We start from the raw sequence: 16750 nt of genomic DNA, 5'->3' as shown, positions 1-16750 counted from the left end.
TCCACTTAAAGTGTCAGTCCACCATTTCTGGAATTTAACTCATTTTCTCCACCTCCACTCGAGTTAAATAACTGAGTTTTACCTTTCTCCTATTCATCCAGCCGTTCTCCTTGTCTGGCGACGCAACAGCACACAGAAAACAAACTTCCACAACTAATTTTGAATGATTTCATTTTATTGGAACACTTCAAGATGGCCAACTATTTGTTTTGAACAGGTTTACGGATTTGCACCAAATCTTACAAAACTGATTACATTTTGGATGTCTCAAATGGCACACACACACACACACACACACACACACACACACACAGCGATATTTCAGGGAGATATTTCAGATGTATTGCAAGACTCACGCAATGGTTAGAAATCAGCATTATGTTAGATTAAGTAGTAAAGATTGAATGCACACCGTTAATCTGCACCGTTTATAGCACAGATGATGTAGGACAAAAATCTGTTCAAATGCCAAGAAATGACGTTTTGTGCTCTGCGCATGCGCAGTGGGGCTTTGTAGGACGCATTGACGTGTAGGACAGTTTATCGGAACAAGTGTAACACGGACAGCGGGAGGTGTGACCGACCTGTCAACACCGGCGCGAGAACCGGGGGTGCGGGGGGTGCGGCAGCACCCCTTGGTGGTGGACCCTCAAAACTGATATGAACATAAAACAAAACTTACGTGCAAATATATTTGTTTATTTATTTGTTTTAATTTGGCTCTGCTGATTTTATATGTCATGTTTTAGATGTAGGATGATGAGGGCTACATTTTAGATATTTAAAAAAGGATTTAATTAAAACTTATAACTTAATATGTAGCCTAGTGGACCATCAGAATTTTTTTTGTCGTGACGTTGACGTTCAGCTTTTCAGCGCGCGAAATTACAACAGGAAGCGAGTACGAGTCGACCGTCTGTAGAGAAATACAATGTTAGCACATTTCCAGTTTGGTATCTGCGTTGGGTGTGTTAAACCGTGTGGATTTAAGTGGAATAATTGCGAGAAGTCATATGATCAATACAGCGTTTTAAGGTAAGGCCATTTGGTTATTAATTGCCCGCTGTGTCGTGTTCACTTGAGCCTATTTGGTATGCCTTGAACAAGTGCAGGTGTTGCTAGCATCGTGCTTTGAAGTTGACTCAGATGTAACTACAGTCTTAAAAAATGTTCGTTTAAAACGGTGTGTCCATGCTCATCATGTTTTACTTTTACTTTTCTTAATGGAGAGTGTGAAATACCGCTGCATCACTTTTATGAGTGATTTTTGCAATAGAACACTAAGTTAGTGTCACTAACCCATAGTAGTAGGATGAGTGGGTTCATGGATTTCGGTCTGTTGATTGAGAGAACCATGGTGTTTGTGTTGTTCCAGCGAGAGTGTTGTTCTGTTTCGTGTGTGTGTGTGTGTGTGTGTGTGTGTGTGTGCGACTAATACTGTATTTGAAATGCACACTCGCTTGACTGGATCTGGGTATGTAAGGCTGTAATCGGGTGGAATCCGCGTCTCCTTCAGTTTAAGGCCCGGTCCCACTGCACTTATGGATGCAAAGAGGATGTAAAACGTAAAAAAATCTTTGCCATCCGTTGGAAAACGCTATGCATCCGTTGTGTACTCATTGCATACGTGCTTCATACGCTCTATCCATCGAGCATCCGTCCACTGTGATTTCATCCGCGCAAAAAGTTTTGAGCTGCACAAAACTTTTAGAACGGATGAACTTTCCGCTGTGTACGATGTAAATCCGCGACATATACGAGCAACAAACGTTCTATGTCCGTTATCATCCGTTAAACGTCTGCTGTATCCTCTCTGCATCCTCTGGGCATCCTCGCAACTCACATCCGCTGCAGCTGAAAACGGAAAGAGGGAGGAAAGATAAGGTACATGAAACGTCTATTCATCGTTAGTAGCACGGAAATAGAAAGGATGTAAGCGTATGCATCTCGTGTATAAAGTATTCAAAACGGACAAAGCGTTTATATCTGGGATGTATCTCGTATATTTAGGATGTCTGGAGTATGTCTAGAGTATGTAGAAGGACACCTAGCGGACAATCGATATTTTGTATAAAAAGGGGGAGAAAATCATCTGGATCTCAGTAGAGATGTATTGATGTAGCCGCCAGCACGTCTTTCCACTTTATGCTGATGGCGTGCGTGCTGCATCCCTTTATATCCGCGGAGCAGACGCAATTCATACCCCCCGCATGCGCAGTGAACGGTCTGCATCCGATATACATCCGCGCAACATCCCCTTTGTTTCCGTTAGGCGTACGTGATGCATCCCCTTCATCCGCTATGCATCCGCTCTTTCTGCTATGCGTCCGCTTCTCAGTTATCACCGGTAACCCCTTCGGAGCTGTCATCCACTTCCATCCGCTTTCATCCGCTAGGCTTCCTATGAACATGCGTTTAACATCCCCGCTATATACTACCCACGCCCGTTCTTTTCCGTTCTGTTTTCGCAAATTTTCGCCAATTTTGTCCATTTCTGGAGCGGATGAAAACGGATAGAGCCACCCCCGAAATTTTGCTCGTCCGCTGTGTCCTTTTTGCATACGTTTTGTGTCCATCGGCCAGTGGGACCGAGCCTTTATCTAGAGCAGATGTAAAACCTGCGACTGTTAAACCACAGCTGTGCGCTTCTGCTTCTAAAATAACCTGTCCTTCATAATCGTGTTAACTGAGAATTGTCATTGACAGACAGCTTCAGATTCTTCCGTCATCACTCAAAAAAAAAAAACGTCGTTTTTACGGATTAGGCCTATAAGTAGTAGGCAGTTTAACGAAATATTGCAATTGCAAGCTTAAAAGGATTTCGGACGCCTGATTGGTTAAAATGCAGGAAATTGCATCTAAGAAATACAAAATTTTCTGGGGGAGGACCCCCAGACCCCCCTTCAAAAAAATGTCCCAGGTCACGTCACAGCACCCCCTGCCGACAATGTCTTCCCGCGCCGCTGCCTGTCAATGTTGACAGTGAGGTCACACCTCTGTAACATCAGCTGATTATAAAAGCACGTCACACACCAATATCCGGCTGACCCTCTGATGAAGACGGAAAGTTACACCGGCGAAACATGTCAGGTAAAGGAAAAAACTTTACATGTCTGTAACAAAAGAAAATTAATTATATTACACGCCTTGCTCTTGGAGTGATTTGTTGGTCGACCACTCCTGGGGAGGGTAACAATGGTCTTGAATTTCCTCCATTTGTACACAATCTGTCTGACTGTGGATTGGAGGAGTCCAAACTCTTTAGAGATGGTTTTGTAACCTTTTCCAGCCTGATGAGCATCAACAACGCTTTTTCTGAGGTCCTCAGAAATCTCCTTTGTTTATGCCATGATACACTTCCACAAACGTGTTGTGAAGATCAGACTTTGATAGATCCCTGTTCTTTAAATAAAACAGGGTGCCCACTCACACCTGATTGTCATCCCATTGATTGAAAACACCTGACTCTTTCATCTTCAAATTAACTGCTAATCCTAGAGATTCACATACTTTTGCCACTCACAGATATGTAATATTGGATCATTTTCCTCAATAAATAAATGGCCAAGTATAATATTTTTCTCATTTGTTTAACTGGGTTCTCTTTATCCACTTTTATGATGTGTGAAAGTCTGATGTTTTAGGTCATTTATGCAGAAATATAGAAAATTCTAAAGGGTTCACAAACTTTCAAGCACCACTGTATGTGAATTAAGTAACCAATAAATGATAAAAAAAAAACACAGGCTATGAACATAATTGTACACAATTGAGAGTGAGACATGACTAAGAAGATACTTGCAAATGAAAAGGATATTATCCCAAATAGTAATATTATTGCACAGCATAAGTAGAAGATGGCAATGCGATGTAGAATAAAGTGATCCTAACATGAGAAACAGTCCTACATTATGCCAGGCTGTTGTTGAAAAGTCTGGCAGCAGTTGGGATGAAAGACCTGCAGTAGCGTTCCTTCTTGCACCGTGGGTATAGCAGTCTGCTGCTGAAGGAGCTGCTCAGAGCGCCAACAGTGTTGTGTAGGAGATGAGAGGTGTTGCCCATGATTGACATTAGCTTAACTAACATCCTCCTCTCTCGCACCTCCCCAATGGAATTTAGAGGGCAGTCCAAGACCGAGCCGGCCCTTTTCACCAGCTTGTTCAGTCTCTTCCTGTCTCTCTGAGCTTCCACATCCCCAACATACCATGGTGAAGATAACAGATGCTACCACAGTGTTGTAGAATGTCAGGATAATATCTATGTAACAGTTGAAAAGAAACTTCCCTTACTTTGTTAGTTAAAAGGTATTTATATGGAAGATTCCTTATCATTTTTCCAATTAAAACCATCAACCAATCCAGACCAGTAGGACACAGCAGCAGGGATAGTGTTTTAAGATATGTCTTGGAAACAGTGATGGATTACTATTTCTAGTTGTAGTCAAGCAAATCTTACCTACTGCTGTTACCTTGAGGTCCAGAGGTGATATTAAAATGTGCAGCCACAGGAACATGTGATTTAACAAATCACATAATTTTCATTGTCCCTGGCATCATTAAAAAAAAAGAAAAAGAAAAAAGGCGGGTTTGTTGTAATACGGGTGGGGAAAATAGCCCTTCCTCCCTCAGCAGGAGTTCAGTTCAGACTGACTGTAGTGAGACTTGAGCACTATTTACACCAAGAGACACACCACAGTGCAGGTCTGTACACTCAGGCTTTGGTCTTTTTTTCCACATTATTCTTAACTTGCACACTAACCTTATGTTGATTTTATTTAATTTCAGAGAAAATTAAATGATTAGTGAGTGACTCAAAGTTGATTATTATTGTGTTGCACTGTCAGACATGTCTCTCTCAAAGATGAGTCGTCAGCAGCTCCTTACTTCAATTGCTATGGCGTCCATAAACTTCAGCTCAATGATATGCTATTCAATATTAGGACCATTTTTTCCACCAGAGGTAAGAACTCTCTGTAAAATTGCTTTGTATAATGTAAAATAAAGATCAGTGAATATCAGCCTAAACTGAAGTTAATAGACTTGTGTAGCTTTTGTGAAATGAATTGAATATGAATTGCATTTCTTGTAGGCAGAGAGAAAAGGAGTAAGCCAAGCAATCATTGGGTTAATATTTGGATGCTATGCTTTCTTCACTTTGATTGGATCATTGATCTTGGGGAAATATGTAAGTTGTTGCTCATTTTCAATTTTACACTCCAGGGCACTGAAAGATTTGTATAATTACTGTAGATACGTACTTTTACTATGTAGACTTCCCATACACTGTCAGGGGGGAAAAGGCTACTCAACTGTACCTTTCTTTGTTTCTGGGGTGGAACCACAAGTCTACATCTTTTTGTTCCTTTAATAAGTATCTTTCATCTAAAAAGGTGCATGTAGTATACTGTACCTTTTAAAGCTTTACTATAAAAACTAGTACATACCCTTTATGTTCATGAAGTTATTTTAAAGGAATACTATAGTCACGTTTCCAGTAGTAAGGTGCAAATTAAAACTGCATAAGCTGTACCCTTGATGGTACAACCTCAGTAACAAGGAAAGGTACTTTTTTTTTTTTTTTTTTTCTTTCTCCCCTGAGTGTCCAGTGTCCAGCAATGACTCCATGGTAGGGGAGAGCGAGGAGACTTGGGACAAGTTTTCAGCTTTTGTAGCTTGTGTGAAATTTCTTACCACATTAGTTTCTCAGCTTGTCACATATACTGACCTTCAGGCTTCATGTTTTCCGTCATTATTTTTTGTAGGGAAACATGACACATTGAGGGGAGACATGGGACATTATGTTGGGACATGGTGTGGAGACATGGAACAAAAATAAAATACCTAGGCCTACGTGTTTAATTTTTATTTATGATCAAAACACGTAACATATGATCTGTATGAACACACACTGGTGGCACAGATATAGAAAAATGTCAGTTTACCCAAAACCTGGCGAGACAAAACAGTTCCATTCTCAAGAAGGAATGAAATTGGTTTCATCAGGCAGGTACACTCCCACATTTTTAACAAATTTTTAAGCAATTTTATATTTGTAAACTGCAAGAAAAAACCTGACATGAACTGTCCCAACTCTCCCCATCTGACCATTTTGAAAAAAAAATCAAATGTTTTTCCCCAGAATGTAATGCCGCTTTTCCACTACAAACGCGGCTGAGCCGTGCCGTGCCGAGTCGAGCTGAGCAGGGCTGTTGGAGTTGCATTTCGACTACAACCGCGCTGAACCGTGCTGGCTGGAAGTGGGTGGACACATTGGGTGGAGTTAGCGAAAGTGGGTGGACGTCACGTGATGTCGTTAAGCAGCGCAAACAGTGACATCAGTGACAGTGGCGGAACAAGTCAGAGCCGGGCCGGGGGCGGGGCAAATGACCGGGCCCTTTATTAAAGCTTATCATAACATCATTTTAGGCTACAAAATGTCCGCAACTGCGGTGTTTACCAATTTCAACACTACCGGGTGCAACTATGTTATTTAGTACATCAAGTCCTTCAAACGAACATGTAACTCAGAAACAAAAAACATTAGGATACTGTACATGGCTCATAATAAAACATCAATAGCCTATACTGCGCACATTATTTGAAGGGCATACGAATGAGCGCTCAGAGGTTGCAACGGTGACAGGAAGAGTCAGAAATAAAAGGAGGGCGGTGCAAACCTCACTGAATGCACTGTGTTTACCAATTTCAACACTACGGGGTGCAACTATGTTATTTTGTACATTAAGTCCTTCAAACGAACATGTAACTCAGAAACAAAAAACATTAGGCGACATACTGTACATGGCTCATAATAAAACATCAATAGCCTACTGCGCGCATTATTTGAAGGGCATACGACGAGCCTTGCGCTCCGCGAACTCGTCCACGATGCTCTGTATGTCACTGATTCAGTGAGCTTTTAAGCGGTAGTCTCACGACCCGGATAGTAAACAATAAACATGGAGGACATGGAGTCGTTAGTGTTGCTGGTCTTGGTGCTGTGGCTTGTTGTCACCGACAACGCCAACAGATACTGGCAAGAGTGTATAGATGAGGCGAGGCACATAAGGCTTCAGAAATTCTCGTAATTCGTAATTCTTCTTCTTCCGGGTTTGCGGTGTTTACAGATCCCAGCGCGCTCGCGGGGCGTGTGTGGGCATGTGAGGACACTCCTCCTCACCAATCAGTGCACAGGGGAGTGTCTGCTCACGCCCCCAGCCTCACTCGGCACGGTTTGGCTCGCTTCAGCCCCACTCCAAAACGGTGCGAGTTTTAGGGGCTAAGCAGGGCTGAAACGAGCTGAGTCGTGCTGGTTTTTGGTAGTCGAAATGCGAGCCGTGTCGGGCTGAAGTGAGCTGAAGCGAGCTGAAGTGAGCTGAAAAAGGGTAGTGGAAAAGGGCCATAAGTTTAATAAATAACATTATATATGGTAACTCTAGGCTCCATACTTTAATTCCTAACAAATCCTGGATTCACCAGCATGCATTACACCATAGAATGGAGGTGGATTGTGAAATAGAAGATACAAGTTTTGGCTGATTAAAATATTTAACTGCACAAACCTTATTGCAGTATCCAGCTTTGTGGTTCCAAAGGAAGTGGATTACTCTAAGGGGCAACATTTAACTTCTGATGTAATCTAAAACCTAACTGGTTGAAATTAGTTTATGGGAATATAAAACTGTCCCAAGTCTCCCCACTCTCCTCTATTGAAAAGTCCCTGTGGTGCTGCTCTACCCAAACACTCGTACAATCACCACACACAGTGTCATGCTTATACCACATCAGTGTGGTGAAGAGAACTGGTCACCACCTAAATAATATCTGGCCAGTGGTGGTCCTTTAAACTGATGAAGAGACCAGAGAAAACTGGCAAATTAAGCAGACCACCAGATGGGAGACTATATGTAACTGTATACCTAAAAAGTGCACATAAAATGGTTTGTGATGCAGCAGCAAGTGTACATTATGGGTGTGCATAGCAAACTGACAACTGAGGCTATGTGTGTCTTGTATATTGCGTTGCAGTTTTGAAAAATTATATTTGTAGTTGGTATATTTAGTGAATAGAGATTCTGATGCAGATGTTTTACAGCCATGCTTTTTGTTTGCAATATAGATTGTCCAAATCGGAGCTAAATGCATGATAATTTCAGGCCTGTTAATTTCAGGATTAACTACTGTAGTCTTTGGGTGAGTACTGGATTCCACTCATTACGCTGTCTGTCAATCTTGAAGTTTTATTATTTAACATCACGTTTTACTATTTATCAAATTTCTGGATTTTTTTCATATGTAAACAAATGAGATACTGTACTATATGGCCAAAAGTATGTAGACACCTGACCATCACACCCATATGTAGTTCTTTCCCAAACTGTTGCCTCAAAGTTGGAAGCACACAATTGATGTCTTTGTATACTGCTGAAATACAGTTTCCCCTCACTGGAACTAAAAGGCCCAAACATGTTCCAGCATGGCTATGTCCCTGTGCACAAAGTGAACATCCATGAAGACATGGTTGGGTGGAAGAAATCCAGCATGCACAGAACCCTGACTTCAATCCCACTGAACACCTTTGGGATGAACTGAGATGCCGAGTGTGTCTTGGACCTTCTCACCCAGCATCAATGCTGACCTGAGTAATGCTCTTGTGGCTGAATGGGAAGATCCCTAAAGCTTTGCTCCAAAATCTAGTGGAAAGCTTTCCCAGAAGATTGGAGGTTATTATAACAGAAAAGGGGGACTGCATCTGGAATGGGATGTCCAGCAAGAACATATGGGTGTGATGAACAGGTGCCCACCAACTTTGTAAAAAATGTCTGACATTACTAAGGTTGATATCATTATAAATCTTTGTTTTTGTCTTTCTTTCTAACAAATGCACAGATTCCTAGATAGAGCTCCTGATGGAACCATCTTCATCGTGCTCTGCTTTATCATAAGGTCTGTGAATGCAGTGGGCTTTGCTGGTGCTGTAACGTCCTCTTTTGCTGTGTCAGCAAAAGTGTTTCCTGACAATATAGCAACAGTTCTGGTGAGTTTTAGTCAACATGTTTTCCAAAACAGCCATGGTATTTAGAAGATAACTGTGCCCTGTCTTGCATAGACAATAGTGCTATTTAAGCTGAAGTTACCCAGTTGCATTAGTTAACATATGAAGCATCCCATAGACAAGACTTGTAAGATTCTCATGAGATCAAACTATGAGGTTAAAAAAAAATTTGGATTAATCATTTCCAAAAAATCATCTTTTCACAGGGCTTTATTGAGATTTTCACAGGAATGGGTCTCATACTGGGACCACCTTTGGGTGGATGGATGTATCAGGCATTTGGATATGAAATTCCATTCGTTGCTTTGGGAAGTGTTCTGTTTTTGACTGTTCCCTTAACCATGTGGATTTTGCCAAACTTTGGTTGGTAAAACTTTATTTATTTACTTATTTATTTATTGAATGTATGAAGCTACTCAGCTAAGAGCATTTTAGTGTTGACCTTAACGCTTTAACACATGAATGTTAGTGTTGGCTATTTTTTACTTTAAATGTGAAAGGAAAATGCAGTGCTGTCTTCATCACTTAAACCTGAGAATAAATAAGTGCACATATTGAATCTATCACTCTCACCACTGCTCAGATTATTTCCATGTGAGCGATGACATGTGCATGTGGACATAACTCATCATAATGATCATTATCTGTGTCTTCTATGTAATAGGCAGAAATACATTCACTGGCCACTTTAACACCTATACACTGGTTAATGTGATTTGTTTGATGTGACCATTAACTGAAGCCTTTGACCTGTATCTCCCTGGTTTTATGGCAGCCGTGCAATGCATATAACTGACTGATTAAATGAATCTATAGATGCACAGGTGTTCCTAATAAAGTGGCCAGTGAGTGTAACTGTTTATATTTCATACACAGATGCAGTTGCCTCACACGGCTCCTTCTTGAAGCTCTGCTCAGGAGTGAAGATGATTCTCATTTGCTTTGTGGTGTTCACACTGAGCTCAGGACTCGGCTTTTTGGATGCAACCCTATCAATATTTGCCATGGAAGCAGTAATTTCACACAACCTTCTTCAGTCACTACAATGAAGTCACATACATCCTCATTCTGTAGTAAAATGCCTACTGTAACTGTTAATTATATATATTTTTTTTTCAGTTTCACCTGAGTGCTGAATCTGTGGGGCTGCTCATGGTTGCAGTGTCGTTACCCTATGGTGCTGCATCCCCCATCCTTGGGATAATAAGTGATAAGTATCCAGTAAGCCAGTCTTCTGTTTAAAGTGGAACAGGTTGGTCATTGGTTAAAGTTCTGTTCTAGTTACAGAAGGATGTAAAGTTAAATCCCAGAGCCACTGTTTGATTCCTGAGCAAATCCCTTCTCTTACTGTTTATTTTACTGCATTTTTTTTTTTTTTTTGTGCAGTTCAGCAGAAGGTGGATGATGGCGATAGGAGGAATGGCAACAGGAGTTGGCTTTTGTTTACTGGGTCCTATTCCTGTCTTTCATATCAAGAGGTAGTCCTATCAAATATAGAGTAATTAGTAGATTAAATATTAATTAGTTAACTTGTAACAAGCAAGTAATTATGGGCTGAATTAGAATAATTATATTTTGTTTGTTTATTATTTAGTGAGCTTTGGCTTACTGTTGTCATGCTGGTGGTCATCGGGTTTTCTCTGTGCATGACCTGTATCCCCACCTTCACTGAGATGCTCATCTGTGCACAGTAAGAGAACAGAATTTTTTTATTTTTTTTTTTAACTTATGTACAACCCCAATTTCAAAAAAGTTGGGACGCTGCATAAAATGTAAATAAAACTAGAATGCAATGATTTGCAAATCCTTTTTGACATGTATTCAGTTGAGTACGATACAAAGACGAGATATTTAATGTTCAACTTCAAACTGATTAATATTATTGTTTTTTGTAAATATACACTAATTGTCAATTTGCCTGCAACACGTTCCAAAAAAGTTAGGACAGTGATATGTTTACCCCTGTGTTACTTCACCTTTTCTTTTTAACAACACTCAGTAAGCATTTGGGAACTGAGGACACTAATTGTTAAAGTTTTGAAAATGAACTTGTTTCCCATTCTTGCTTGACATACTGTATGACTTCAGTTGCTCAACAGCCCGGGGTCTCTGTTGTTGTACATTGTGCTTCATAATGCATCACACATTTTCAGTGGGAGGCAGGCAGGCAGGCCAGTTTAGCACCCGCACTCTCTTACTATTAAGCCACACTCTTGTAACACGTGCAGAATGTGGCTTGGCATTGTCTTGCATGAAATAAGCAGGAACGTTGTCTGGATGGCAGCATATGTTGCTCCAAAACCTGTATTTATCTTTGAACATTAATGGTGCTTTCACAGATGTGCAAATTACCCATGCCATGTGCATTAACATGCCCCCATACCATCACAGATGCTGGCTTTTGAACTTTGTGCTAGTAACAATTTTGTTCTTTTCCTCTTTCGCTCAGAGGACACAACATCCATAATTTCCAAAAACAATTCAAAATGTGGACCACAGCAGACTTTTTCACTTTGCATCAGTCCATCTTGGATGCACTCGAACCCAGAGAATTCAGCAGCATTTCTCGATGTTGATTATATGGCTTTTGCTTTGCATGGTAGATGTAGCCACGAACTGTGTTTACGGACAGTGGTTTTATGAGGAGTTCCCAAGCCCATATAGTAATATCCTTTCCACCATCATGTCAGTTTTTAATGCAGTGCCACCTGAAGGATCGAAAGTTACAGGTATTCAGTGTTGGCTTTTGGCCTTGCCCTTGAATGTTTTGATGTTATGGATTGTCAATGGTGAACTCACTAAATACCTTGCAATTGTACATTGAGCAACATTGTCCTTAAACTGTTGTACTATTTGCCAACGCAGTATTTCACAAAGTGGTAAACCTCGCACCATGCGCCTTTTTTTTTTCTTTTTTTTTTTTTTTGCACTTGAGCATTTTGCAGGCGGCACGGTGGTGTAGTGGTTAGCACTGTCGCCTCACAGCAAGAAGGTCCGGGTTCGAGCCCTGTGGCCGGCGAGGGCCTTTCTGTGCGGAGTTTGCATGTTCTCCCCGTGTCCGCGTGGGTTTCCTCCGGGTGCTCCGGTTTCCCCCACAGTCCAAAGACATGCAGGTTAGGTTAACTGGTGACTCTAAATTGACCGTGGGTGTGAATGTGAGTGTGAATGGTTCTGTGTCAGCCCTGTGATGACCTGGCGACTTGTCCAGGGTGTACCCTGCCTTTCGCCCGTAGTCAGCTGGGATAGGCTCCAGCTTGCCTGCAACCCTGTAGAAGGATAAAGTGGCTAGAGATAATGAGATGAGCATTTTGTATTTTTCCCAGTCTTTTCTTGCCCTTGTCCCAACTTTTTTGGAATGTGTTGGAGGCATCAAGTTCAGAATGTGAGAATATTTACAAAAAACAATAATTTATCAGTTTGAACATTAAATATCTTATTTGTTGATTGAAAAAAGTTTCACATGATTTGACAAGTAATTACTCCTAGGATTTCCTCACTATTTTATCCTGACTGGCAAAGTTAATGAAAAGTGTAATCTTTAAACTTTTCTGGTCTGTTCATTATGTTCCTAATAGTGACCAATCACATGCCAGTACACTTCTTTAATGGTTCTTTATGGGCTCATTGGATAATTAAGGATTCTGAACTTCCTAAAAAGTTTCCACTTGGATTGCTTTCTCATAGGATTATAGGGTTCGTCACAGAACATTTTAAGGGTTCCAAAGAAAAACAGGAAGAGTTCTACTCAAGTTTACAAAATCATGTGTGTAAAATACCAGCTTTACTTGTACAACCCCGAGTCCAAAAAAGTTGGGACAAAGTACAAATTGTAAATAAAAATGGAATGCAATGATGTGGAAGTTTCAAAATTCCATATTATTCAGAATAGAACATAGATGACATCAAATGTTTAAACTGAAAATGTATCATTTAAAGAGAAAAATTAGGTGATCTTAAATTTCATAACATCTCAAAAAAGTTGGGACAAGTCCATGTTTACCACTGTGAGACATCCCCTTTTCTCTTTACAACAGTCTGTAAACGTCTGGGGACTGGGGAGACGAGTTGTCTTGGGTCTTTTTTTTTTTTTTTTTTTGTCATATCTTCCGTTTCATGATGCGCCAAATGTTTTCTGTGGGTGAAAGATCTGGACTGCAGGCTGGCCAGTTCAGTACCCGGACCCTTCTTCTACGCAGCCATGATGCTGTAATTGATGCAGTATGTGGTTTGGCATTGTCATGATGGAAAATGCAAGGTCTTCCCTGAAAGAGATGTCGTCTGGATGGGAGCATATCTAGAACCTGGATATACCGTTCAGCATTGATGGTGTCTTTCCAGATGTGTAAGCTGCCCATGCCACACGCACTAATGCAACCCCATACCATCAGAGATGCAGGCTTCTGAACTGAGCGCTGATGACAACTTGGGTCGTCCTTCTCCTCTTTAGTCGGAATGACACGGCGTCCCTGATTTCCATAAAGAACTTCAAATTTTGATTTGTCTGACCACAGAACAGTTTTCCACTTTGCCACAGTCCATTTTAAACGAGCCTTGGCCCAGAGAAGACGTCTGCGCTTCTGGATCATGTTTAGATACGGCTTCTTTGAACTATAGAGTTTTAACTGGCAACGGTGGATGGCACGGTGAATTGTGTTCACAGATAATGTTCTCTGGAAATATTCCTGAGCCCACTTTGTGATTTCCAATACAGAAGCATGCCTGTATGTGATGCAGTGCCGTCTAAGGGCCCGAAGATCACGGGCACCCAGTATGGTTTTCCAGACTTGACCCTTGCGCACAGATTCTTCCAGATTCTCTGAATCTTTTGATGATATTATGCACTGTAGATGATATGTTCAAACTCTTTGCAATTTTACACTGTCGAACTCCTTTCTGATATTGTTCCACTATTTGTCGGCACAGAATTAAGGGGATTGGTGATCCTCTTCTCATCTTTACTTCTGAGAGCCGCTGCCACTCCAAGATGCTCTTTTTATACCCAGTCATGTTAATGACCTATTGCCAGTTGACTTAATGAGTTGCAATTTGGTCCTCCAGCTGTTCCTTTTTTGTACCTTTCACTTTTCCAGCCTCTTATTGCCCCTGTTCCAACTTTGAGATGTGTTGCTGTCATGAAATTTCAAATGAGCCAATATTTGGCATGAAATTTCAAAATGTCTCACTTTCGACATTTGATATGTTGTCTATGTTCTATTGTGAATACAATATCAGTTTTTGAGATTTGTAAATTATTGCATTCCGTTTTTATTTACAATTTGTACTTTGTCCCAACTTTTTTTGGAATCGGGGTTGTAATGTTAGCTTGTTATTTAACCATTTATTCTTAACAGAATCCTTATTTGAAAGAAGGAACAAAACGTGTGTTTTTGTGGGTTTTTTCCCTCCCGTCTCCACTGTAGTGAAAATGGATTTGAGGAAAGCTTAAGCACACTGGGTTTGGTATCAGGACTGTTTTCAGCTGTGTGGTCTGCAGGGTACGTATTAACCATGTTTTGGCTTTTTAACATTTTAAGATTAATCACCATTTTATTAAAGCTGTGATGCTCTTCATTTTGTGGAAGGATGTTCTTTGGGCCCACTATTGGTGGATTCATCACACAGAAAGTGAATTTTGCATGGGGTGCAGGTTTTCAAGGAGGGATCACCTTTATTGCTGTAAGCATAAAGATTTCAGATAGCTACGGCAGAGTTGGTAAAGCATTACCTATGAGGATTAATATTTCTTTTTCTCCTTGTTCTGTCCAGGCCTTCCTACTCATGTTATTTTTAGCCAAAGAAGAAGTACACAAGAAAGGGTAATTTCTTATGTCTACTTTATTGGATTTTCCTCACAAATACAGCTGTGTAAATAATAATAATAATAATAATAATAATAATAGAGACCACTTTTAATGGTCATGATTGCCACTGCTGAACCCAATCTGGGCTTAAAGCAAACCATGTTTGGTTGACTTGGCCAGAATTGCCGCAGTAGGGTGGCTAGTTGCTTTCTGTGCATGCGCGCACACATTCACACCTATGGGCAATTTGGAGTAGCCAGTAAACCTACCATAACTGCATGTCTTTGGACTGTGGGAGAAACCAGAGCACCCAGAGGCAACCCACACAGACACAGAGAGAACATGCAAACTCCACACAGAAAGGCCCCTGTCAGCCACTGGGCTCAAACCCAGAACCTTCTCGCTGTGAGGCGACAGTGCCACCCACTTAATGGTGGTCACCATTAAGTGATTCCCCCGCCCCCCCATAGCTGTACAGTATATCATCCCAGACACAATACATTTGGCTCTGATACTGTTTTGTATTTTGATTTCAGATTTCAGAAAATCAATGGGGCTGAATGCACATTGTACACTGGGGAAAAATCCCCTCTTCTCTGCTCATCTTCAGAAACTTCTGTTTGATTATGTACTCTAATTGCTGACCAAGCTGAAGTTATCTGTGGTGCATTGGTACATCACTATGTGGAAACGAGTATTGTCAATACAAAGAAATTTAATTCTTCATATTAATAGCTGTGTTGTGAAAACACAAATGCTTTAGAGCAAGAAAATGCTTTTAACCTGGGAATAGCAAACGTGTGGTGGACAATCAGGTGCTATTCATTTGTAAAGCAAGTTTATTGTATTTGAAATGTATTGGGACTCCAAAACCTATAGTTATAACTTTATCCATTACAGAGGGTTAAGTTGCACAGATTACGTAAAAAAAAGTTTTGATATGCAGTGTATGATTAATGATCTTTCTACACAGAGATTAAGACTGTAAATAATACTATGTATGAAACTTTGTATATATTTTTACTAGCTCATCTTTGGTTAAATGATGTATTAATTATTCTTTACAGCTTAGTTATATATTTTATATAACTAAGTGAATCATAAATATCAGTGTTTATATCATGTTTGTTACCTAAATATGAAAGTGTCTTACATGTCCACCATTGGCACTGAAATCAAACGTATTAAAGTAATAGGCAGGTGGTGTGCCTGTTCCTACAGTAACAGTCTTATTCTTCTGGGAAATATTTCCACCTGATGATGAAACGTGATGGAGCTGTAGGGATTTGATTACTTAAAGCCGTGAGAGCATTAGTGAGGTCAGACACATGCTGAGTTATTAGGTGTCCAATAAGAGAAAGAGGTTTTTGTTGTGATTAAGGGAAAGATGAAGGAGCGTGATGGAGCTGGAGGAATTTATTCTTTTCAGCCTTGGGCGCATTAGCAAAGTTGGTTACATGCTGGGTAATTAGGCCTGGCTCACAAATTTGTTTTTCTATTTTACATTCTCAACCAACTATTTCTGGAAGAACTCTGCTTTATTATTAAATTGAAAGTGGGGTAGGGTTCCCCCCCCATATGCTAGCACAAGATGCTCTCAGCTGTTGATGTATACTGTAGTATTCAGTTTTCCAATTACTAGGCTGCCTTCCCCCCCCCCCAGACAAAATTTGCCATTATGCATCAAGATGCGTAGTTTCTCCAAGGATCACCAGACTTGTCACATGTATCCACTGCTCCAGAGCTGAATGGTGGTAAGCGAGCTTAGACTGCTGGCATCAGCTTAGGCTTGTGTGTGGCTGCTTGGCAAAAGAAAACCATATTACCGGTCACCTGATGGACACAGTTGAGGAAGTATGAAACGGTCTTGATTGCTTCAAGCAATTTTTTGCAGT

The 16750-nt window shown here is 40.7% G+C and overlaps 1 protein-coding gene across 1 annotated transcript; it reads left to right on the top strand.

The window, feature by feature from the left end:
- The first annotated feature begins 4684 nt into the window (after positions 1–4684).
- On the top strand, positions 4685–15795 carry slc18b1 (solute carrier family 18 member B1). Its single transcript, XM_060933104.1, has 14 exons — positions 4685–4700; positions 4844–4959; positions 5089–5184; positions 8119–8192; positions 8889–9036; positions 9261–9417; positions 9931–10067; positions 10174–10275; positions 10441–10532; positions 10649–10744; positions 14475–14549; positions 14637–14730; positions 14821–14870; positions 15392–15795. Exons 2-14 carry the CDS (start codon positions 4846–4848, stop codon positions 15477–15479), a joined length of 1323 nt encoding a protein of 440 aa, XP_060789087.1. The 5' UTR covers positions 4685–4700; positions 4844–4845; the 3' UTR covers positions 15480–15795.
- The last annotated feature ends 955 nt before the right edge of the window (positions 15796–16750 follow it).

Source organism: Neoarius graeffei, chromosome 11 (genome assembly GCF_027579695.1).
Source record: "Neoarius graeffei isolate fNeoGra1 chromosome 11, fNeoGra1.pri, whole genome shotgun sequence".
Taxonomy (NCBI): Eukaryota; Metazoa; Chordata; class Actinopteri; order Siluriformes; family Ariidae; genus Neoarius; species Neoarius graeffei.
Note: the sequence above shows the minus strand (reverse complement) of the source record. Positions and strands in the feature narration are given on the sequence as shown.